The sequence below is a fragment of the Oncorhynchus mykiss genome, chromosome 12 (genome assembly GCF_057628025.1).
Source record: "Oncorhynchus mykiss isolate SJ-2025 chromosome 12, ASM5762802v1, whole genome shotgun sequence".
Taxonomy (NCBI): Eukaryota; Metazoa; Chordata; class Actinopteri; order Salmoniformes; family Salmonidae; genus Oncorhynchus; species Oncorhynchus mykiss.
The window spans coordinates 93,908,851-93,934,687 of NC_143033.1; the positions used below are offsets into that span (position 1 = coordinate 93,908,851).

Sequence of the window (25,837 nt, forward strand, 5' to 3'; positions counted from 1 at the left end):
GTGGCAAAAGGTCGCAAAGTTCAAGGGGGCCGAATACTTTCGCAAGGCACTGTATAAGGAGCATTGGTGGCAAATCTGATGGCCGAATGGTAAAGAACATCTAGTCACTCGAGAGCACCCTTACCTGCTAATCTATAATCTAATTATGTCTCCATAATCTAGCATGGGTAGGATGGTCATCTGAATCAGGGTTAGTTTGGCAGCTGGGGTGAAAGAGGAGCGCTTACGATGTAGGAAACCGAGTCTAGATTTACCTTTAGCCTGCAGCTTTGATATGTGCTGAGAGAAGGACAGTGTACTGTCTAGCCATACCCCCAAGTACTTGTATGAGGTGATTACCTCAAACTCTAAACCCTCAGAGGTAGTAATCACACCTGTGGGGAGAAGGGCATTCTTCTTGCTGAACCACATTACCGTTGTTTTGGAGGTGTACAGAACAAGGTTAAGGGTAGAGAAAGTTTGTTGGACACTAAGAAAGCTTTGATGTAGAGCATTTAACACAAAATCCGGGGAGGGGCCAGCTGAGTATAACACTGTATAATCTGCATATAAATGGATGACAGAGGTTCCTACTGCCTGAGCTATGTTGTTGATGTAAATTGAGAAGAGCGTTGGACCTAGGATTGAGCCTTGGGGTACTCCCTTGGTGACAGGCTGTGGCTGAGACAGCAGATTTTCTGACATTATACACTGCACTCTGAGAGAGTGGCCAAACCAGGCCAAAGACCCCTCAGAGACACCAATACTCCTTAGCCGGCCCACAAGAATGGAATTGTCCACTGTATCAAAAGCTTTGTCCAAGTCAATAAAAAGAGCAGCACAACATTGCTTAGAATCAAGGGCAATGGTGACATCATTGAGGACCTTTAAGGTTGCAGTGACACATGCATAACCTGAGCGGAAACCAGATTGCATACCAGAGAGAATACTATAGACATCAAGAAAGACAGTCAGTTGATTATTGACAAAATTTTCCAACACTTTTCATAAACAGGGTGAAATAGAAATAGGCCTATAACAGTTATAAATAAAGGACGAACCATGGCTGCCTTCCAAGCAATGGGAACTTACCCAGAAAGGTTAAAAACGTCAGAGATAGGCTTGGCAATGATAGGGGCAACAACCTTGAAGAAGAAAGGGTCTAAACCATCTGACCCAGATGTTTTTTTGGTGTCAAGTTTCAGGAGCTCCTCTAGCACCTCAGACTCAGTGACTGCCTGCAGGGAGAAACTTTGTAGCTTGGCAGGGTAAAAAGAGGGAGAAGCATCAGGGATAGTCGTATTAGAAGGGGTGGGAGATGAGGAAATGTTGGACGGCAAGGAGGCATGGCTGAGTCAAATAGGAATCCTGACTTAATTAATTTGTGATTAAAGAGCACAGCCATGTGCTTCTTGTCAGTAACAACCACATCATCAACATTAAGGGACATGGGCAGCTGTGAGGAGGAGGGTTTATTCTCCAGGTCTTTAACCGGTTTCCAGAACTTCTTGGGGTTAGACCCACAGAGAGAGAACTGCTTCTTAAAGTAACTAACCTTGGCCTTCCGGATAGCCCAAGTGCACTTATTTCTAATTTGCCTGAATGAGAGCCAGTCAGCGTGTGCGTGTGCTGAGCCTTTCGCCAAATGCAATTGTTGAGGTTTAGTAACTCTGCAAGATCACGGTCGAACCAGGGGCTGAACCTGTTTTTTATTCTAATTTTCTTTATGGGGGCGTATTTGTTAACAATACCACTGAAAATATAAAAAAAGGATGTCCAAGCGTCTTCAACACAGGGGATCAACCTGATTCTATACCATTTTACAGAGGCCAGTTTATGAAGGAAGGCTTGCTCAAAGTTTTTTAGCGAGCGTCTATGACAAATCAGGACAGGTCGTTTCACTGAACAGCCATTACGAACACAGGCTGTAAAACAGTGATCACTAAGGTCATTACAGAAAACACCAGACTTATACCCATCAGGATTATTTGTGAGGATAACATCGAGGAGAGTAGCCTTGGAGTCATACCTTGTGGGATTGGTGATAATCTGAGAAAGATTTAGGGAGTCCCATTGTTTTAGGACTTGGTCAGGTGGTTTAAGCATGTCCCAGTTTAGGTCAACTAGCAGGACACATTCAGAATTGGTGTACGGGGCCAGGAGAGAGCTTTAGGGCAGGTAGGGTACAGGCCAGTGCTGATGGAGGATGATAGCACACAGCAACACTCAATAAAGAGCTATTTGAAAGTTCAATACCTAAAACCAGCAAATCAAATTGTTTGGGGACAGACTTGGTGGAGACAACCGAGCACTGAAGGTGATCCTTGGTAAAGATTGACACTCCCCCACCTTTGGAAGATCTGTCTTGCCGAAAGAGGTTATAACCAGAAAGGTTAACATCAGTATTCAAAACACTCTTCCTTAACCACGTCTCAGTAATGACCAACACATCTGGATTGGAGCTGTGATCCCACACTTTAAATTGATCAATTTCAGGTAATAAGCTTCTAGTGTTAATGTGCAGAAACCCCAGGCTTTTACGGGAGCAGATATCAGTGAAGCAGATATCAGAGCACAAGGCAGAATTGGGGCTAGCAACAGTAGATGGGCCAGGATGTACATGCACATTTCCAGATATCATCAACATTAATACAATCAAGGCACGGCATAGGAGACGAAGAGCTCTGCAGTGTTAATTTATGACATTAATGTGCATTGTACAGCAATTTCATTGTCAAGCAATTTCATCAGATAACATGAATACAGTAGGTATTCAGTAGGTAAAATGTAGTTTATTAACTACATTTTCATTAGGGCAATAAAAACCTACTTCAAAGAAGTGTGTGTGTGTGTCTGTGAGTGCAGCCATTTTTTCTCTCCAAATAACGGCACTGTAAGCATTACTACAGCGGGTTAGATTGAATTCCAGCATTAGAACCACTGCCATTCAACTCATCATTTACAAAAAAAAAAATCAGCTTGAATGATGAGTGAAATGTTGATTATGGCTTCAAATATTTTACACTATGTCCAATGTTTTATTTTACCTCACCTGTTACAATTTTTGTTTTAACATTCTAAATAACATTTCTGAACACCATGTTTTTTTTTTTATAGTACATTACTAAGTGCTCCTCTGTGTGGGTCGTGGCTGACATTGACCGGGCCGCGGCTGACAGTGATGCATGGAATATACTGGACAACAGCATCAGTAATATGGGTCCTGGTGGACAGTGTCAGAACATCACCTTCATCTGTACTAAGACGGACGACATCAACCCAGACAATTATATGCTGTGAGACATTTTAAACTCAAATTCTGTTACTGCTTTAACAGTTTCATATATTGCGATTACTGAACAAATATTTGTTTACAATTACCTACCCAGATATATATATATTTTCACTGCTTATACATCACTAATAAAGAACAAATTCCAATTTCAGTGAAATGGACGATGAAGACCTTCACATAGAGGTACAGCTACACAAAATATAAGAAATACTTTGTTTACAGAACTATAAACAAATAGTTGGTTTATAGAGACTCAAATATGTCACTGCATGGTTATCAACCATGGTCTCCTCTTATTTCACATGCAATTAGGACTCTTCTAACTATTCAGAGGAGCAGAAACGTGCATGCATATTGCACCGAAATCAACAAGCCAAGATGGAAATTCAAGAGAATTACAGCAACCCGTATGAAGTAAGATGTTTTATTTTCTATTTTCTTAACCAAATAAGAAACTATAAAGAGTTTCTTTCCCTGCAGTGTATGGACGAGGTAAGACAGCAATCCATGCTTTTATTTTGTTTACCTAGCTACTGTCTCCACATGCAAACTTTTTAGCTTTTGTGTCCAAAAATCAATGCATTGTTTTGCGTTCTATGTCCAAAGCATCCCAAAGCGTCTCAAATTGCTTGTGTAGCTCAATAAAGTTACTTTAAGATGATTTAGACATGAAATGAGAAAAATGCTAATGAACTGATAGTTCATGGCAACATGGTCGTGTTAGAATGACATTATCTGTCAAGACAAAGCTGTTCCCTTGAATTAGAATAATATAACATCCATTAAAATGGCATTAGCGTTCTTAGACCGGAAGTTCATTGAATAGGGAAATGGAATTTTGTATTATTCAAAAACTTGGAAATGTCCCTCAAGTAACTCCAAAACAACCAGTATAGCTACTTCAGCAATGATTGACTGATGAGTGATTGATAATTATATTGATGTATTGTTTTTCTTTTGTCATCTTTTGTCACATACATTCAGGCTATTGATGAAATGCAGGTGTTTACAGTTAGTTCTCAAGAATTCCAGAAGGATAATAACTGCATTCTGAGACAAGAAGAGACAGGTATGATCACTTGTGTTATTGTGCAACAAAACCTCCAATAGGAATAGGTGCAAACAGATTGTTAGGTACTGTATAATGAACGTGTATTAGGGTAAGTGTTAGGGTACCTCCAGTAGGAATAGGTGCAAACAGATTGTTAGGTACTGTATAATGAACGTGTATTAGGGTAAGTGTTAGGGTACCTCCAGTAGGAATACGTGCAAACAGATTGTTAGGTACTGTATAATGAACGTGTATTAGGGTAAGTGTTAGGGTACCTCCAGTAGGAATACGTGCAAACAGATTGTTTGTTGCAAACAGCAAAAAAAAAACTGCAAATATATATATATTTTAAAACTTCACATACATTTTAGCAAAACATTGAAATACAACTTAAAAAAAAACATTTACATGCAATGTTTTTTTGGCAAACTGACTTCTAGGACACAAGAACCTTGAAAGGTTAGGTACTGTATAATGAATGTGTATTAGGGTAAGTGTCAGGGTATGGTAAAGGTAAAAAAAAGTTAAACAAGACCCGAAAGTAGAACAAGTGCCCGGCACAATTTGCAAATACCATCTCTTTGCACCTAATCTATTGGAGTTGGGGCTGTTATTATAAATTGTTCTAAAGTCATATACTAAACCTGAATATGAATCTAACAACAACTTTCTTTGCTCAAACAATGATTGTTGACCTAAAGATTACTGTACATTAACAGAAAAATGACAAAATGCATCTCATTTTCAGAGATACCTGAGCTGAGAGCTCTGCTGAAAAGCTTGAACGACCAACGGTCAGAAAAAGTGATGAGAGACTATGTGATTGGAGCCTATGGGATCCTCTCCCTGGTCCACGTGGTAAACCATGGGATCACCAAATCGGTATTGCCTTTAATGCATTAGCCTTTTTTTTAAATGATTGTACCCTTGATCCATCTCAATATGTTTACGGGTTGGTTGTTCTCTGTTGTGTTTAAGATGGAGACCGAAAAAGAAAAATTGCACAAGCTTCTAGAACAAATGCTGGAAGATGAGCTCCAAAAAATTGACCAGTTCATGTCAGACATTCACATGGAGTTTGACAAGTGCCTTTCAGCCGGAGTGCTAGAGTCAGAGAAGACATGTGTGACAAGAGCCAAGGAGGAAGTGATAGCACCAGTAAGTCAATTGTACCTTATGCTGGGCCATAAGGTTCTAGCAGGGTTCAATGGAGTTTTACTTCTTCAAACTTAATCTGAGCCAGTGGCAATTTTAGCATGTAAATCTTGGTGGGGCAAACAAAGAAAAAAAGTGGGATGCATGCCAGCAAAGCTACTACACATAAAATATATCTTACCGCCTGGTCAGGTCTCTGAGCTCCTCCCTATAGGCTGTCTCGTTGTTGTCGGTGATCTACTACTGTTATGTCGTCAGCAAACTTAATGATGGTGTTGGAGTCGTGCCTGGCCATGCAGTCGTGGGTGAACAGGGAGTACAGGAGGGGACTGAGCACGCACCCCTGGGGAGCTCCAGTGTTGAGGAACACATAGGTGTTCCTTTTGTCCAGGTGGGAAAGGGCAGTGTGGAGTGCAATAGAGATTGCATCATCTGTGGATCTGTTTGGGCGGTATGCAAATTGGAGTGGGTCTAGGGTTTCTGGGATAATGGTGTTGATGTGAGCCATTACCAGCCTTTCAAAGCACTTCATAGCTACGAACGTGAGTGCTACGGGTCTGTAGTCATTTAGGCAGAAGGCAAAAAGAGACCATGTTTGGATGCGGCTTTATTAACTCAATTTAATGTTTTTACATTGTTTGCAAACTGCGATGTGACACGTATTAATGCCAAAATAACAAACAAAAGAGGCAAGCCTCCAAAAACCTTTTTTACCTAAAAGTGTGGTGCTCAATGATGGAGTCTCCACTGATCTGAGCACTGTTTATTCAATCTTGTTCTGAGCCCAGTTGATTCAATCTTGTTCTGAGTGTAATTTTTTAAACCCTGTTATAAACACAGCTCTTTCTCAAGGTCAATAGTGTGCTAGACTGTTAGTCTGCTAAATAGTTAACCAATAGCTAGCCGGACTATCTGCACTGACCCTTTTTGCTCTAACTCTTTTGACTCATAACATACGCTGCTGTTACTGTTTATTATCTATCCTGTTGCCTAGTCACTTTATCCCAACCTATATGTACATATATACCTCAATTGCCTTGTACCCCTGCACATTGACTTTGTTCTGGTACCCTGCGTATATAGCAAAGTTATCATTAATTGTTGTGTATTTATTCCTTGTGTTATTATGTTTCTATTATTTATTTGATCTCTCTCTGTATTGAAAACATTTCACTTTTAGTCTACACCTGTTGTTTACGAAGCAAGTGCCAATTTTTTGGGGATTTGAACAAATGTGATTGGTTGGATGAAAGCTGACTTAAGGTCCCTGGTTCGTATCCAACCCCTAACTCTCTAAACTTATTTGGAATTACTTGGAATGCATTTCTTGCCAAACCTTAGCCAATCACATTTGTTTTTTCCATGGAGGAAAGAGCTGCTCTTAGAACAAGATGAAATAAGGAAAACTCCAATCTGACAAAATCATGATAATGTTTTATGTTTTTTCAGAAAGGAAAAGGAGGAGGGGGGTACCACCAGACCCTGAGAGCTGTATGCAACGGCCAGGGGTTCTGCAGGTCAACAAATGGAGTAAAAACGAACATGAACGCTTCACTGAGCAGCTCTCTGTGCGATGCCATTAAAAATATGTTTTCAAAAACATTCAAGTAAGTGATTTTCTACGTGCCTTCCAGACACATTTATTGGGACAAAGATCCACCACTTGAGTAACATGGTTATCATCATGTCTTCTAGGAAATCTCAGAAATCTATATCTGCAAAGATTGATAGTTTCAGCATCCTCTTAGAGAGCCATGATGAAGAAACCATGTTTCCTCGGCTGGCATTCCTCAAAACTGAGGTTTGTGGAAATACAACTGTATTATTTACATTTGGTTGGATGTTATCTGTGAAGCTGTATCATAGATGGTACTGTGCTATGCTCTACCTTCCGATTATGGCGGTCTAGTAAAGTGTAATGTTAAGTTGTCTAATATTCATTCACCAGGGGCGTTGACAGAATTTTGGGGCCAATTGAAGAAAAAAATAATATTGGGCCCCTAACATAGAAATCAGAATGTTTCAGATTAAAATAACATACTGAACAATATGTGATATTAAATGTACTAAATATAAGCTTCTGCTGCTCTATACTACAATTGTACAGATTCTAGTTTCCACCTTTATCCTTTAATTTCTTTCATCACATTCCCAGTGGGTCAGAAATGTACATACACTCAATTAGTATTTGGTAGCATTGCCTTTAAATTGTTTAACTTGGGTCAAACATTTCGGGTAGCCTTCCACAGGCTTCCCACAATAAGTTGGGTGAATTTTGGCCCATTCCTCCTGACAGAGCTGGTGTAACTGAGTCAGGTTTGTAGGGCTCCTTGCTCGCACACGCTTTTTCAGTTCTGCCCACACATTTTCTATAAGATTGAGGTCAGGTATTTGTGATGGCCACTCCAATACCTTGACTTTGTTCTTAAGCCATTTTGCCACAACTTTGGAAGAATGCTTGGGATCATTGTCAATTTGCAAGACCCATTTGCGACCAAGCTTTAACTTCTGACTGATGTCTAGAGATGTTGCTTCAAAATATCCAAATAATTATCATTCCTCATGGTGCTATCTATTTTGTGAAGTGCACCAGTCCCTCCTGCAGCAAAGCACCCCCACAACATGATGCTGCCACCCCCGTGCTTTACGGTTGGGATGGGGTTCTTCGGCTTGCAAGCCTCCCCCTTTTTCCTCCAAACATAACGATGGTCATCATGGCCAAACAGTTCTATTTTTGTTTCATCAGACCAGAGGACATTTCTCCAAAAAGTACAATATTTGTCCCCATGTGCAGTTGCAAACTGTAGTCTGGCTTTTTCAATGGCGGTTTTCGAGCAGTGGCTTATTCCTTTCTGAGTGGCCTTTCAGGTTATTTCGATATAGGACTCATTTTACTGTTCATTTGCTATGTCATCTTCAGTCTCATCTGGGAAACGTTTTATTTTTTTCTGGCGGCTCCTCTGTTCACTGTGAAACTGAGTAGTTACAACCATTTCATTTGCCACCATGGAGGCTTCTGCCAGAAGAGCGTCCCATTGTTTACACAGAGCCTGCATTTCTTCCTGTAGTGTCTTAATGTGAGCTGCTCCAGTGTCCAGAGAAATATTTCCTGACTGAAGAATTAGGCTTCTATTCTCAATACACTGCAAAGATTTTACCCAGAAAGTGAGCAGGAAGATTGCCTTGAAAGACATGAAGTAGCTTTTCAGACCTTTTGCCTCATATTTGGCTTTGTTTGTCAGGCTACCGGTAGCAAGAAGCATGTCTAGGGCCTTGATGATAGACGGTAAATGAGTTGCCACTGGTCGGACCACAGCATTACGCGCACTCCATGACTTGTCTGAAAGGCGGTTAAGACAGCAGCCAGTCTTCTCCTTGAGAATAGCCCATCGCTCTGGGCTGGCACTGAACAGATTGGAAAGACCATTTACTCAAAACAAGGTTGATATTTTTGGGTACGACTGAGCTGCATGTACACCCACAAGATTAAGAGTATAGGAGGAACAAGGTGAGTATGTGGCCCGTGGATTCTTTTTGCAGTATGTGTGCTTGAACTCCCTTTACTTTCCCTGTCCATTATGTACATCATCAAGATTGAGTGATTTCCCCCAGAATGGCAGATTCCTAGATGCGAAGTACAGTGTCACATCCACAATCCTTTCTAGAAGTCTCTGTTTTTATACATTTCTGACTGGATTTGTTTCTGCAGCTGACTGTCTATACCTGTATCTGTTGTAACGGTATGCTGCAGATTTTTCCATTTCCAGTAACAGTTCTTGTGAGACACACCATCCTCATGCTCTGGCAGTTTGTCATACTTTCTCTGCCATTTCACTGATGATATATTATAGCCATCCTTACTAATCAGAAAACTGGGTGAGAAAAAAGAACACATGGAATGCAATATAATGCCTTTACACTCTTACTATAAAGAAGCCAGTCTCTCTGCACCTTTTCTCTTCCGTTTGCTGACTTACTGTACTGTAAATAGTTGGGGAATGGCTTGCCTTCTGAGTCTGGGGGCATGATTTTATACAGTTCTGTCTCCTCACCACACCTGTTGGCTAGTCTGCGAACAATAGCTTCCCTTTCATGGTCTCGTACTTTCTCTGACCACAGTGCTGGATCTTCTAAAACCTCATCTTCCTCACTTTGAATCTGTCCATACTCTTCCTTTCCCTTATTACCTGCTTGTTCAATCTCTTCTGTCACTCCTTCACTGGCACTGCTGCTACTCCTTAACTCTTCTTCCTCCTCCCTGCTCTCCTCTGCATCAGAGTCTGTCTGACAGCTTTCTGCTGAGATTCTGCCTACCTGGGGCTCTCTAGGCACTAGGAAGTGAGTAAACAAAGGGAATTTTAGGTTTAATGTTCGCTCCTACAAAGGTTACCGTACAAAAAATCTACTACTGAAATATATATTTTTTAATAGTATACATATCAAATATAATACATATTTTAGTGTGTCAAAGTTATCATGTGCCTAACTGTACAATTAAAAAATGGTCTAGTTATGCTGCTGCTACAAAACAACTGCCTCACCTCCAAGGTCTGACGTTTCAATTTCATGTCGTAGACACGTTGGGATCTGTGTCTACAGCAGTAGTACTAGTAGCATCTACAGTATGGATAGGTAGGCTACAAGTTAGGTTTTAATTTTAGTCTAGCTAGCTAACAAATATCACGCAAATATTGGGGAATACAGTTATAATATCTAAATAATAGCTAATTAGCTAGCCATAGCTGGTAGTGGTAGCTCATCATCATCATGTTAATAATTACTGCTCTGACCAAGCCGACTGAGTCCACGGTAGGCAGCTACATGTAGCTAGCAAGCTATCTAGCTAGCTATATTGGCTAGCTCGGCTGCTCAGTTCGGCATGTGGTCTGCACTGACTTACCACTCAAATCCTTCTCATTTGTTTTCTGGGAAAAATCGTAGTGAGTAACTTTTCCCTGAATTTTTTCTACATGCCAGAGCAATTGTCAGATCAGCTGTATTTTTTTTCTCCTCCTAGAGAATGGACCAAACCATGTGCATTATGGGGGGCTTACAAATGGGATGGTTGGGTGGAAGAGATGCCTGATCTGATTATGGTTATACCTTTTAATTTTCAGCACAGATTTTTTTGTCTAACATTTTTAAAATGATAAGCAAATAATTCTCTAAACATTTAGGGGCCCCTACCAGGATAGGGCCCCATGAATCATTCATGTTTCCCCCCCCCCCCCCCCCCCTGCTCTGCTTGCCACCAGTGTAATTATTTATGACCTTACCATAAATGCGGTCAAGTAAAGTGTAATGTTAAGAAGACTAATATTCATAATAGTATTTTTTTTCTGGTGTCAAAAAGGAACACAAATTGAAGGCAGATCTTAAACATGAGATCATCCAGAGGAAGAAGGAAATTTACTCTTCGCTCATCAAGTCAATCATGACCTCCATGCTCCCCTCCTATACAGGTCAGTCTAACTGTCAGTATCATTCTGTCACTATAATTACCCTTTAATATGCATGTCAATAGCAGTCATAAAACAATAGTTCCACAAATTGTAGATATTTTTTTCCTTAACCCTGAAAATAATCTGTGCACAAGGAGTGAATGCAATCCACACTTTAGTTCTTTTCAACTAGCCACTGCCAGCAAATTGTGATTTGATATTTTAAACATGCTAAATGGTTGACATTGGTTTTACGTCTAAAAAATGCTTAAATAGTTTGTTGGCCGTTGATAGTTTAACAAAACCAAAAGTGTGGATTGCAGATACAAGGTCCATAGACTGCTGTCAAAGGAAAAACCACTAAATACTGTGTGTCAATTGGCTGAACTATGCCTTTAACAATCATTGGATAGCAGTGACCCAGTGACCTCATAACCATAACTTTATATAACTTACTTTGTAAACTTTTTTTCTCTGATTTTTAGAGGCTTCAAATGTACATGGGAAAGGATCCCTAAAGAGAATGCAGGACATTCTCGAGAGTCACATTGAGTCATCAAAGAGCACCATGTTCCACGATGCTAAGGGGAAGATGCTGACGCTCCTAACCAAGCTCAGTGTAGGATACTTTATGTCACTGTTCCAATTCAATTATTGAAGTATTAATATGGGCACCATAGGTCTTATGCTTGACACACTCAGTTTACCACAAAACACCAGATAATTCCCAAAAAGAGTAGAACCAGCTCACCTGCATTTATAATTTGTTTTGACTTTTGAAAACAGGTAATGTAACAGAGTTCAGTTCACGTAAGAGTTTCATAGCGAATCATGTTACAGAACAAGCCGCGGGGGACACAAGGTGCTCGCGAATGGGTTTAGAATTGTAAAATATTGAAAAGTGGCAGTTGGTATGCAAGTGTGCATCGTTTCAATTCTAATTTTGTCCAAAACAGCGGCAGACTGGAGTGATCACTATCAAACACATCAGCAAGTGGCCTCTCCATAAAGGACTTAGGGGCCAAGAGTTCTTTCAACATAACATTGGCGATGTCTTGTCTTATGTTAACAAGTCCGAGGAGCTGCATAATGGGCAGGTCTCTCTCACGGTTTACTGCTATGATTGGATAGAGTGAATCAACGCAGCTGTTTCTTTGTAGAGATAATTATCCCTAGGCATTACAATCCTGTGTTAGAGTATCAGGTTGGCATTATTGTAATCCAAATCCAACCCTAATGTAAATTGTTGTCAAGGGGTAAAGTAATATAAACAGGCACACTTTTATTTTCGTTCTAAAAACACGAGAGCACTACATAAATCAAACACGCTCAAAACACGGAACATAACAAAAGTAAAGCGCGTAATAAAACACCACAATAACATGAAACAATTACACACAAATACATGATGGGAAACAGAGGGTTAAATACACGTAGATTGATTGGGGAAATGAAAACCAGGCGTGTAATGAACAAGACAAGACAAATGGGCATATGAAAAATGGAGCGGCAATGGCTAGAAAGCCGGTGACGTCGATCGCCGAACGCCGCCCGAACAAGGAGAGGAGCCAATTTCGGTGGAAGTCGTGACAGTACCCCCCCTTGACGCGCGGCTCCAGCTGCGCGCCGACACCGGCCTCGAGGACGAACCGGAGGATGAGGCACAGGGCGATCTGGTGATGGTGAAACTCACGCAGTAGTTCAGGATCCAGAACATCTGCAACCGAAACCCAGCACATCTCCTCCGGCCCGTACCCCTCCATGAGGTACTGAAGGCCCCCCACACGAAGCCTCGAATCCAGGATGGAACAAACGATGTACGCCGGGGCCCCCCTCGATGTCCAAAGGGGGAGGAGGGACCAGACACCACCGGCCTGAGGAGAGACACATGGAACGAGGAGTTAATACGATAATCAGAGGGAAGCTGTAATCTGTAACATACCTCGTTCACCCTCCTCAGGACTTCAAATGGCCCCACAAACCGCGGACCCAGCTTCCGGCAGGGCAGGCGGAGGGGCAGGTTATGGGTCGAGAGCCAGACCCGGTCCCCTGGTGCGAACACCGGGGTCTCACTGCTGTGACGGTCCTTGCTGGTTTTCTGGCGACCCACGGCGCGCTAGAGTTGGACACGGGCAGCCTCCCATGTCTCCTCCGTGCGCCTAAACCTGTCGTCCACCGCAGGAGTCTCGGTCTGACCCTGATGCCAGGGTGCCAGAACTGTCTGGTACCCCAATACGTACTGAAAGGGGGAGAGGTTAGTGGAGGAGTGGCGAAGCGAGTTCTGTTCCATCTCGGCCCAGGGCACGAACGCTGCCCACTCCCCTGGCCGGTCCTGGCAATAGGACCGCAGAAACCTGCCCACATCCTGGTTGACTCTCTCTACCCTCCCGTTACTCTCGGGGTGAAAACCTGAGATCGAGACCCCCAGACGTTCCATGAGCGCCTTCCAAACTCTCGACATGAACTGGGGACCCCGATCTGACACTATATCCTCAGGCACCCCGTAGTGCCGGAAGACGTGAGTAAATAGGGCTTCCGCAGTCTGTAGGGCCGTAGGAAGACCAGGCAGAGGATGAGATGACAAGACTTAGAAGAACGATCCACAATGACAAGGATTGTAGTGTTTCCCTGTGAAAGAGGAAGATCTGTTAGGAAATCCACTGACAGATGTGACCACGGTCGTTGTGGAACGGGTAAGGGATGTAACTTACCTCTGGGCAGGTGTCTCGGAGCCTTACACTGGGCACACATCGAGCAGGATGAGACATAAACCCTCACGTCCATAGCCAAAGTGGGCCACCAGTACTTCCCAGTCAGACAGAGCACCGTCCGACTGATCCCCGGATGATCAGAGGAGGGAGAAGTGTGTGACCAGATCAACTGGTCATGGACAGCAGACGGAGCGTACATGTGCCCAACAGGACACTGGAGGGGAGCGGGCTCTGTACACAACGCCTGCTCAATGTCCGCATCCAGCTCCCACACGACCGGCGCTACCAGGCAGGAGGCCAGGAGTATGGGAGTCTGGTAACCTGGTCTGTAGGATAGGGTAAACAAAAAACGGGTAAGGAACATGGCCCACCTTGCCTGACGAGGATTCAGTCTTCTCGCTGCCCGGATGTACTCCAGGTTGCGGTGGTCAGTCCAGATGAGAAAAGGTTGTTTATCCCCCTCAAGCCAATGTCTCCACGCCTTCAATGCTTTAACCACAGCCAACACCTCCCGGTCCCCCACATCATAGTTGTGCTTCACTGGGCTGAGCTTCTTAGAGAAGAAAGCACAGTGGTGGAGTTTCAATGGCGTGTCCGAGCGCTGTGAGAGCACAGCCTCGGACGTGTCCACCTTCACTATAAATGCCAAAGAGGGATCCGGATGGGCCAGCACGGGAGCACAAAAGCCCTGTCCGCCTCAGCCAACCACTGCAACCTTACAGGACCCCCCTTCAGCAGTGAGGTAATGGGCGCAGCAACCTGGCCAAAACCCCAGATAAATCTCCAGTAGTAATTGGAAAACCCTAAAAATCGCTGCACATCCTTTACCGTGGTGGGAGTCGGCCAATTACGCATGGCTGCAATGTGGTCACTCTCCACCCCGATGTGGAAATGCGATACCCTAGGAGACGACCTGCTGAAAGAACAGGCATTTCTCAGCCTTGACATACAGGTCATGCTCCAATAGTCGTCCAAGTACCTTGCGCACCAAGGACACATGCTCGGTGCGTGTAGCGGAGTATATCAGAATGTCATCGATATACACCACTACACCCTGCCCATGCAGGTCCCAGAAAATCTTGTCTACAAAGGATTGGAAAACTGATGGAGCATTCATCAACCCGTACGGCATGACGAGGTACTCATAACGCCCTATGGTGGTACTGAACGCTGTCTTCCACTCGTCTCCCTCCCAGATATGCACCAGGTTATACGCATTCCTGAGATCCAGTTTTGTGAAGAAGCGCACCCCGTGCATTGACTCAATCTTCGTGGCGATAAGAGGTAGCGGGTAACTGTACCTCACCGTGATTTGATTGAGAACTCTACAGTCAATGCACGGGTGTAAACCTCCATCCTTCTTCTTCACAAAAAATGAACTCAAGGAGGCGGGTGAAGTAGAGGGCCGAATGTACCTGACGCAGGGATTCAGAGACATATGTATCCATAGCCACCGTCTCCGTGAGAGCCCTCTGTTGCCAGAAAATAGTGGGGTTATGCAGAGTCAACCAGGGAAGACCTAGTACCACAGGAAACTCAGGAGAGTCAATGAGGAAGAGACTGATTCTCTCCTCATGATCCCTCTGCATAACCATGGCCAAGGAGATGGTGGCCTCCCTGATTAGCCCGGACCCTAATGGTCGACTATCTAGAGCATGTCCCGGGAAGGGTCTAACAATAGGAAAAATGGGGATCCCTAACCTAATGGCTAATGCTCTGTCGATAAAATTCCCAGCTGCGCCTGAATCGACGGGCGCCTTATGCTGGTAATGTGGGAAAACCTCAAGGAAACAAACAGGCACAAACAGTTGATCAACAGAGGACTCTGGATGAGTGCGGTGCAAACTCACCTGGGGTGACGCCAGAGTCACCCTGTTGCCTTGACTCCCAGAGGAACCAATACGGCACCGACCGGCAGTGTGTCCTCTGCGGCCACAGATGGTGCACGTGATGGCTCCTCCTCCAGTCTCCCTATGAGCAGCCCCTCCTAACTCCATGGGCACCGGAGCAGGGGTGCTGGAAGATGGAACTGACAGAGCCCCCTCTGGACATCCACAGGTGACCAGCAGGTTATCCAACCGGATGGACAAATCCACCAGTTGGTCAAAGGAAATGGTGGCATCCCTGCCATCATCCCTGCTCTGGACAACGCGATCCATCATGGCACCAAGATGTTGTAACATGGCCGAATGTTCCTGGACGCGCTCCTCGACTCCTCTAACCGGGGTACATGCTCCTGCTGACTCCATAGAGTTGTGTAATTCTGTCAAGGGGTGTACTAGAGGAGAAGTCAGGTGCATGAGAGCAGGGTAATGTAAACAGGCACACTTTTATTTTAAGTAGATTGATTGGGGAAATGAAAACCAGGTGTGTATGGAACAAGACAAGACAAATGGACATATGAAAAATGGAGCGGCGATGGCTAGAAAGCCGGTGACGTCCATCGCCGCCCGAACAAAGAGAGGAGCCGACATCGGCAGAAGTCGTGAAAATTGTGATGACCTCAGTTACACAAATCTCACAAAACTCTGTATTGGAATGTACTGACTTTATATCCTACGTACACTTTTTAATCAATTTTGGCACTGTAATAAATGTTTCACATAGGCCGTTTTCTATAGTTTTTGCATCCAGTTTCCCTTTAAAACTGAGGGACGAATGTAAATTTGCACACTTGAAGTCTGAATCATCTATAAGTAACTTCATTAAGTTACACAATCAATTGTTAGTTACTTTAGGATGATTTGGACAGGAAGACCGAAAACGCTAATATTGGTACAATTGACTAACATCGTGCCACAAATGCAAAATACTTTAGCATTGAAACAGTGGCGAGTGGTAATTTAAACAAATGCATGGATTGCTGTCATACCTTGTCCATAGACTGCTTACAAGGTAAGGAGATCAATATGTCATTTTGTCATTTGGGTGAACCCTCCCTTAAAATCTTCCTAGATGTCAGACAAACATGACGTAGAACATGCCAAAATAGGGATTGTCTCAGAGAAAACACAATTATTTGAATGAAAACACACTACTAATGGAATTTGTTACATGGTTTGGTTTAGCAAGTGTGTAGGTGTATGTGATCAGCGGTTAAATTACATGTTTAATGAAAATGTACACACAATGTCATAAGAATATAAAAGATGTTTGTGGCAGGACCCCAGTACTGTCAAAATTATAAAATAAAAAAGGTCCTTGGAATTCTGATCTTCTTTAAAAAAACTGAAAATGTTCATTACATCTCCTTTTTACTTCCATTAGGAATACATTGTGCAGGAAATAAGGTCTAAACTAAAGGAAGCTATGAAGCAGTCACTCCACAATGAGCTACCTCTCCCAGGTAAATCAAATACACTTGTTTCCATCACATTTTGGATTGGATGCTGTCTGTATGGTTCAAATACATATATAATGTAACATTCCAGGTTATTCATGTACAATTTCCAGCTGCAAATGTAAATTACAATGCCAAATGTCAATGCCATACCAGTAGTAGTAAAGGAAGGGAAATCATGTTACTGAGTGGTTAAAGTAAGTGTTAGGGTAAGGTTAGAAAAACTAAAACAACACAAATCCCCCAAAAGTAATGTATTGTCTTTGTTGCAGATATATCTGAGCACTATGAGATAGTGAAGAGCGCCCATGAAAAAATGACGGGTAAACCTATCACAGATGTTGAAGATGAGAAATGGTAAAGACTCACTGCTCCACATAAAACCATACATTTGAAAGTTCGAAACAAAGTAGGTTCAATCCGTAGCACTGATGAGCCGCGCTTTAAAACTTCTCTAGGATGGGTGCGAAGGTAGCGTCCCACCTGACCAACATCCAGTGAAAGTGCAGGGAGCCAAATTCAAACTACAGAATTGTAAATATTTAACAATCTTGAAAATACACATGCAATATGTCAAAATAAAGCTTAACTTCTTGTTAATCCAGCCGTGGTGTCAGATTTCAAAAAGGCTTTACTGCGAAAGGAAACCATCCGATTATCTGAGGACAGCACCCAGCACACAAATTCATAGCAATCAATCAGGCAGGTGGCAACACAAAAGAAATAAAGATATAATACATGCCTTACCTTTGAAGAGCTTCTTCTGTTGGCACTCCAAATGGTCTCAGTTACATTACAAATGGTCCTTCTGTAAATGTATTCTTTATTTCCATTTAAAAAAAAGTCAATAATCCACTCGGTTCCCATCGGTCAAAATGTATACAAAATGAATCCCAAACGTTACCAATAAACTTATCCAAACAAGTCAATCAACGTTTATAATCAATCCTTAGGTACCCTAATAGCCAAATAAACAATTACATTTAAGATGGAGAATCGTTATTGTCTTTACTGGAGATAGAGCGTTCTTTTTGTTTATCTCGGCCATGCGCATGGAAACACTACAGCCAAAATGGGAGCCCTTAGAAAAACTTCTTCTCCCTCATTTTTTCAAAAACCAGCCTGAAACTCTTTCTAAAGACTGTTGACATCTAGTGGAAGCCCTAGGTACTCAATCGGGCATGATTTCGCCCTATTATAAAAGTGCCAGCCATTGAAATCAGTGGTAGGACAAACATTTTTTGGGGGGGGGTTTGTCCTCGGGGTTTTGCCTGCCATTTCAGTTCTGTTATACTCAGACATTATTTTAACAGTTTTAGAAACCTTACAGTGTTTTCTATCAAAATCTACCAATTATATGCATATCCTAGCTTCTGGGCCTGAGTAGCAGGCAGTTTACTTTGGGCACACTTTTCATCCGGACGTCAAAATACCGCCCCCTATCCCAAAGAAGTTAAAAACCCCTAAGATCTAAGGGTCCGGGGCTGGGTTTTTACTAAGCTAACATATGGAATAGTTTTAAGAAGGTCATACCAAGGATAATTTAGTTAATTGATTTGGAATGTTAGGATCCCTGTAAGTATGAAACCTTGAATTTGGACTTACATGTAATAACATATTCATACCAGTGGAGGCTGCTGGGAGGACGGCTCATGATGATGGCTGAAACGGAGAGAAAGGAATGGCATCAAATCATTCAGATAGTTTGTTTTGAAGTGTCTGTCCTATATCTGAGAGATAAGAAAGATAAAAAGAAAAAATGTTTGCCACCCCAATGAATTTGAAAAGAAACAATCAAGATGAGCTGAAAGTGCAGACTTTCAGCTTTGAGGGTATTTACATCCAAATCGGGTGAACGGTGTAGGAATTACATCACTTTTTATATGTGGTCACCACAATTTTAGGAGCTCAAAAGTAATTGGACAAACTAACATAATCATAAATTCAATTGTGAGTATTAATACTTGGTTGCAAATCCTTTGCAGTCAATGACTGCCTGAAGTCTGGAACCCATAGACATCACCAGATGCTGGGTTTCTTCCCTGGTGATGCTCTGCCAGGCCTTTACTGCAGCTGTCTTCAGTTCCTGCTTGTTCTTGGGGCATTTTGTCTTCAGCAAGTGAAATGTATGCTCAATTGGATTCCGGTCAGGTGATTGACTTGGCCATTGCAGAACACTGCATTACTTTGCCTTAAAAAGTATTGGGTTGCTTTCGCAGTATGCTTCGGGCCATTGTCCATCTGCATTGTGAAGCGCCCTCCAATGAGTTTAAGCATTTGACTAATTCTGAGCAGATAATATAGACCTAAACCCTTCAGAATTCATCCTGCTGCTTTTGTCAGCAGTCAGATCATCAATAAATACAAGGGAACCAGTTCCATTGGTAGCAATACATGCCCACGCCATAACACTACCTCCACCATGCTTCATAGATGAGGTGGTATGCTTCGGATTATGAGCAGTTCCTTCCCTTCTCCATGCTTTTCTCTTCCCATCATTCTGATACAAGTTGATCTTTGTCTCTTCTGTCCATAGGATGTTGTTCCATAACTGTACAGGCATTTTTAGATGTTTGGCAAACTCTAATCTGGTCTTCCTGTTTTTGAGGTTTACCAAAGGTTTACATCTTGTGATAACCCGTCTGTATTTACTAAGGTAAATTGTCTTGAATGTTGACTTTGACACAGATACGCCTACCTTCTGGAGGGTGTTCTTGAACTGGCCAATTGTTGTGAAGGGGTTTTTCTTCATCCACCATAGTTGTTTTCCGTGGTCTTCCGGGACTTTTGGTGTTCATGAGCTCACCAGTGCGTTCTTTCTTTTTAAGAATGTACAAAATACACTGCTCAAAAAAATAAAGGGAACACTAAAATAACACATCTCACTTGTGAAACAAGTTCACTAGTTCAAAGATCTGAATGAATGAAATATTCTTATTAAATACTTTTTTCTTTACATAGTTGAATGTGCTGACAACAAAATCACACAAAAATGATCAATGGAAATCAAATTTTTCAACCCATGGAGGTCTTGATTTGGAGTCACACTCAAAATTAAAGTGGAAAACCAAACTACAGGCTGATCCAACTTTGATGTAATATCCTTAAAACAAGTCAAAATGAGGCTGCGTGTGTGTGGTCTCCACGTGCCTGTATGACCTCCCTACAACTCCTGGGCATGCTCCTGATGAGGTGGCGGATGGTCTCCTGAGGGATCTCCTCCCAGACCTGGACTAAAGCATCCGCCAACTCCTGGACAGTCTGTGGTGCAACGTGGCGTTGGTAGATGGAGCGAGACATGATGTCCAAGATGTGCTCAATTGGATACAGGTCTGTTGAACGGGCGAGCCAGTCCATAGCATCAATGCCTTCCTCTTGCAAGAACTGCTGACACACTCTAGACATGAGGTCTAGCGTTGTCTTGTATTAGGGCCAACCGCACCAGCATATGGTCTCACAAGGGGTCTGAGGATCTCATCTCGGTACCTAATGGCAGTCGGGCTACCTCTGGCGAGCACATGGAGGGCTGTGCGGCCTCCATGTTAGACACCATAAATGGCATTTCATTTTTACCTTTATTTAACCAGGCAAGTTAGTTAAGAACAAATTCTTATTTTCAATGACAGCCTAGGAACAGTGGGTTAACTGCCTGTTCAGGGGCAGAACGACAGATTTGTACCTCTTCAGCTCGGGGGTTTGAACTTGCAACCTTTCGGTTACTAGTCCAACACTGTAACCACTAGGCTACCCTGCCGCCCCAATTATCATCCAACAAGTGTTTAAAGGCTGTTGATTGTTTAAATTCCAACATTAAATTATTAAAATATGTAATACAAATCTCCAAACTTATTTTTGTTTGGTTTTGTAGCTCCAGGGCTAATTCTTTTTTCTAGATTGAGAACATAAAACAGCATTTATAAAGCAAACATTGACCCTTAGGTTTAGAACAGCAAATACTTAAATAGCCTAAATGTTGCTGAACAGTGATTACAATATGTTTTCAAAATCTACAAAAAGTCTGATCTGAAGGGGGTTAGCAATCACTGACAGAGTTCACAACATATTTTTTTCCTCTAAAAATAAAAGTTCAATACAAACAATTGTGAAATATGGAAAAGGATTCGTTTGAAATTTACCATTCTATCAGATCTTTCAGCACTCTGACGGTGTTAACGTTAGGCAAAAATCTGATGGAGATGATGTTTCACGGATTTGGAAAAAATTGCTTTTTTCTTTTTCATTCATGTGGTAAACATAGCAACAATTTACAGGTTGTTTTTCCTATGTTGCTTTATGACTATAAAATCGTAGTAAATGTAACATTTTCAAACCAAGATTAAAATAGAATATGAATTTATCAGGAATATGGAGTTGACAGTTTATGGATTTGACCGTGGTGATTCCAATATTGTTTGTTTAAATCTATCAAAAGTAGAGAACTTTACAGACCATGAATGGTCTTGTTGTACTACATGAAATGAGGACATGAATAAGGGGTCCTTATTGTATAGTTTACCCTGCTCATTCCAGATTAATTTAGGATTTTAGACAAATTTGACGGACACATCATTTAGGATTCAAAGTTTTGAGATAAATATTATTTAGTCATAGAGTGCTATTGCACAAAATGCCAATCATTTTGAGCTAATATCCATTATTGACAGTTTTTTTTTTAAATAAAAAAACTTTTTTTGGAGAGTTTGAAATGGGAATACTTTGCTCTGGTAAAGGGAATTTGCAGGCATTGAGATGATACAGAAATGAATCATATTTAAAGTATTAAAAAAATTCCCAAAACAAATATTGTCTTTATAAAATGGCCCAAAACTAGATTTTTTTTAATTATTTTTTTTTGTAATTTGTAACCCCCAATTTTGATCTTGTCTCATCGCTGCAACTCCCCAAATGCTCAGAAGGCGAAGGTCGAGTCATGCGTCCTCTAAAACATGACCCGCGAATCCGCTTTACCTGGAAGCCAGCCACACCAATGTGTCGGAGGAAACACTGTTCAACTGACGACCGAGGTCAGCCTGCAGGCGCCCAGTCCACCACAAGAGTGAGATGAGCCAAGTAAAGTCCCCTAGCCAAACCCGGACTACGATGGGCCAATTGTGCGCTGCCCTATTGGACTCCCGATCACGGACGGTTGTGATACAGCCCGGGATTGAACCCGAGTCTGTAGTGACGCCACTCGGGAGGCCCCACCAAAACGTATTGTCCCGACTTTGAAGAATCCCTGAACTAATTCCCTGCTATTCTACAAAGTTTGCCCTGAGGATGAGAGAAAATGTTGCAGTTTTAAAGCTAGTTTTGTGAAATTGTCTTTACTTTTAAATCGCGCTATAACACGGATCTTCCGAAATACAGACTGCATTTTGCCCTAAGCTGTCAAAGGTCCAAGTAAACTATAATGTTTTGGTTTTTCAGTGATGATGTGAAGTGACTAGACAGTGGCATTTATACCATTCTGATTATGTCTTTTTTTGTTTGTCTGTGTTGTCCTCTATGTCCTCTATAAAGAGTCTGAATGATTTGCCTTCACAATTAGCTTCCAGACACATATCAACAAATGCTATTGTTTGTGCTGGTCTTATATTTTGTATTTATTCTGAGTGAAATGACTTATATAACTTTTTTTATTTTTATCATTGTAGTGTTCCAGAACACAGCTCGGGAAAGGAAACAACATCTGAGCAGGTAACTGCCAAAATAAAGTCAACACCAACATAAAGTGTTTTAATAGGGCGTTGGGCCACCACGAGCCAGAACAGCTTGGCATAGATTCTACAAGTGTCTGGAACTCTATTGGTGGAATCCAACACCATTTTCACACAAGTAATTCCATTTTGTTGATGGTGGTAGAAAACGGTGACTCAGGCGCTGCTCCAGAATTTCCCATAAGTGTTCAATTGTGTTGAGATCTGGTGACTGAAACGGCCGTGGCATTAGGTTAACATCGTTTTCATGCTCATCAAACCATTCAGTGACCACTAGCGCGCTATGTATGGGTACATCGTCATCCTAGCTGTCATGCCTGCTCCCACTCTCCCTCTCTGGCGTTCGAGGGTGCCAGACTGCCTTCATTACGCACACCTGTCACCATCGTTACGCGCACATGCGCTTCATCACCAGTCACCATCACGCGCAGCAGCACATCATTGGACTCACCTAGACTCCTTTCATTTGTTGATTGACTTCCCTATTTCTGTCTGCTTCCTGGTGTGTTCCCTTTATCAGCATTGCTGTAGTTTCCCCTGTCCAGATGCCCTCCGTATTCTGTTCCTGTTCTGTTTCATGTCCGTTATTCATTAAATGTTCCCTCCCTGTACCTGCTTCTTGTCCCTGGCGTCTGTCCTTACACATAGCTATGGTAGCCAAAAATAATGGCCAAAATAATGGCCTGCCCAGAATTTTATACATGACCCTAAGCATGATGGGATGTTCATTGCTTCATTAACTCAGGAACCACGCCTGTGTGGATGCTCCTGCTTTTAATATACTTTGTGTTTCCATTATTTTGGCAGTTACCTGTACATTAATTGAAGAAAAGTTTCAAATCAAATGACACTGTGAGATTAAAATGAGGTTGATGGTCATTTCTGCAATTTTCACAATTCTTTGGCATTTTCTCCAGAGTGTATATAAAAGGATGTTAGTGATATATCTTGTTTCTGTTTCACCTCTTAAATGTAGAATCCACTAACAGGACTACACAGGTCTCAATTTGTTGATGGAAGGCTGTGTGATTCCCACCAACAGGTTCCACTTCGAAACAACAGGAATGATGAGAAGACAAAGAAGAAGAAGAAACAAAAGAAAAGGGCGAAGGATGTTCTTGCAGGTAAAAGCCATCCTTGCTATAGGCTGTGTTTGTTCTAATGAAATATTTTCTGCAACCATTACTATACGAGTGGATGCTTTCTTCTGTACACTGTACTAAGTGTCTCTTTCAACTGAAATCCCAGATGCTGAGTTTGTGGATAAGCACATGAGTGCACTAATCAAGAGGGTCACAATGGTGATGGCTATAGCAGATGACCTACTGGGAAAGAAAATGATCCAAGATGAAACGTATTTGAATATCTATGCAGCCAAGACCAGTGTGAAAAAAATGAGGAAGCTGTTTCAGGTTGTACGCTCAGGAGGGCTACTAATTAAATCAGCCTTCTACACAGCTCTCCAAACTAATGAACCTAGTCTTGTCAAGGACTTGGGTAAGAACAATAGATACTATTTTCACCATGTGATTACCCTAAAACATTGTGTGTCTTCTTGTGCATTTTGATATGATGTACAGTACATATATTTTCCCATTCCTCTCCCAGAGGCAACAGAACATTTCCCCTGATGACAGAACTGGCTTGGGCTTCAAGTGCTGGACAAAGGGCAGCAAGCAGTCTCACCGGCTGTGGAACTGCAGCGGAGTTACTATCCTCCTAATGCCCCGATAGGTGTTGGGGGATATAACCAACTAGCTCTATCATCCTCTTTTGTTGTTGTGGCTTTATGTTTGTGGCAAACTGAAATCTGTGCTCTTGCAATCTGCTATAGCCTGGTACTTTGTTTTCCTCAGAATGTTTTGTGTGTTTTTGTTTTTATCAAACCCATCTTCAGTGTTCTTACTGTATGTGTGAGGGGAAAGGGACAACACAATTTTTTTATTTATCTGATGCAAGTTAAAACATGTAAATGCATAATACCTGAGGACAACAGAGGGACAAACAGGTTGAGTGGTATGTATGCTTGTTAATTGATTTATGCATTATTTGAAATATTTGGTACATAATACAATCATGTTATGTGGAAATGTTTGTCACAATTTATTTGACCAGAGGACAATACCAGTGGAAACAGTGCCATGAAGTAATGTGCAACCCAAGATAAAATATTGGTCATGTATGTAACATTTTATTTTAGATGTGAACTTGATTATACCAATGAATTGTGTTTATCTCTGTTGTAGCTTAACTTCTGATTGTATTATGACGCCTGGTTTATTTCATCATTCATTCTGTTTGTTCAAAGTAATCTCTAAATCATCATTATATCTTCAACTAATTTTACATTTCATGTTTCTGAGTTGAATGTCATATTGCCTAAATCTTTCCTCAATAAAACATTTTTAAAAGTACCATAGAAATAATATATTCAAGACTGATTTCTCTCACTGATAGGTTCTAATTATCACAGTAAGAACTCAACGGACACTATGAAAGCTTAAACCAAGTTTATTCATCCCAGAGGGTCCAACAGCTGAACCGACCAAGACACATTCCAATAGAGGTGGTGATTGTACAACAATTTGGGGTGGAATCTCTTCCTTCTCTCCAAACACTACATCTCTGTTGCTAGGCAGGAAATTGAGTGGTGTGGGCAATAAACTGTTCCTTCTCCCTTAACGTGACCTGAGCTGAACTCGGCCCCCTTCCTCTCCACCCATATCAGTGCCTTCCAAGATGTGATCGTCTTTCCTTCACTCAGTACATTCAAAGTTTAATTGCCTCTACCATAAACATTCCTCATACAGATAACCATTAACTTCTGGTGTAGACCTTCTCTAGACCATACTACTCAATATGATACCTGATAATTAACCCTATTTCAAGTTTTAGGAGTTAGATCCCAGAATCCATCAGTCCCCCGTTTTGAACATTTAACTTAATACTGTTCAACATTACATACACTTGGAAATTACTTATTAATGGACAAACAATGATAATAAAACATGCGCAAAAAAATAAAAAAAAATAAACATGACTAACATTCACTGAGGTTTACAAACTCAGAGACTTATGGCCTCTGTTCTACGATCACACCATACACAATCATATTTCCATTTCTCATAGATGATAAAAACGTGTCCAC

The 25,837-nt window shown here is 41.8% G+C and overlaps 1 protein-coding gene across 1 annotated transcript in view; it reads left to right on the top strand.

Moving 5' to 3' along the window:
* LOC149979456 (nuclear GTPase SLIP-GC-like) overlaps positions 1–25,112 on the top strand; it is a 40,525-nt gene extending 15,413 nt beyond the window's left edge. Inside the window, exons 8-23 of the mRNA XM_090194228.1 lie at positions 3,097–3,275; positions 3,427–3,457; positions 3,587–3,688; positions 4,259–4,343; positions 5,074–5,207; positions 5,304–5,483; positions 6,930–7,087; positions 7,176–7,281; positions 10,834–10,942; positions 11,407–11,540; positions 16,900–16,978; positions 17,245–17,329; positions 22,627–22,669; positions 23,732–23,813; positions 23,938–24,186; positions 24,298–25,112. Of these exons, the coding sequence (XP_090050354.1) occupies positions 3,097–3,275; positions 3,427–3,457; positions 3,587–3,688; positions 4,259–4,343; positions 5,074–5,207; positions 5,304–5,483; positions 6,930–7,087; positions 7,176–7,281; positions 10,834–10,942; positions 11,407–11,540; positions 16,900–16,978; positions 17,245–17,329; positions 22,627–22,669; positions 23,732–23,813; positions 23,938–24,186; positions 24,298–24,320 (1,779 nt within the window). The 3' untranslated portion in view covers positions 24,321–25,112. The remainder of the gene's footprint in view (positions 1–3,096; positions 3,276–3,426; positions 3,458–3,586; positions 3,689–4,258; positions 4,344–5,073; positions 5,208–5,303; positions 5,484–6,929; positions 7,088–7,175; positions 7,282–10,833; positions 10,943–11,406; positions 11,541–16,899; positions 16,979–17,244; positions 17,330–22,626; positions 22,670–23,731; positions 23,814–23,937; positions 24,187–24,297) is intronic.
* The last annotated feature ends 725 nt before the right edge of the window (positions 25,113–25,837 follow it).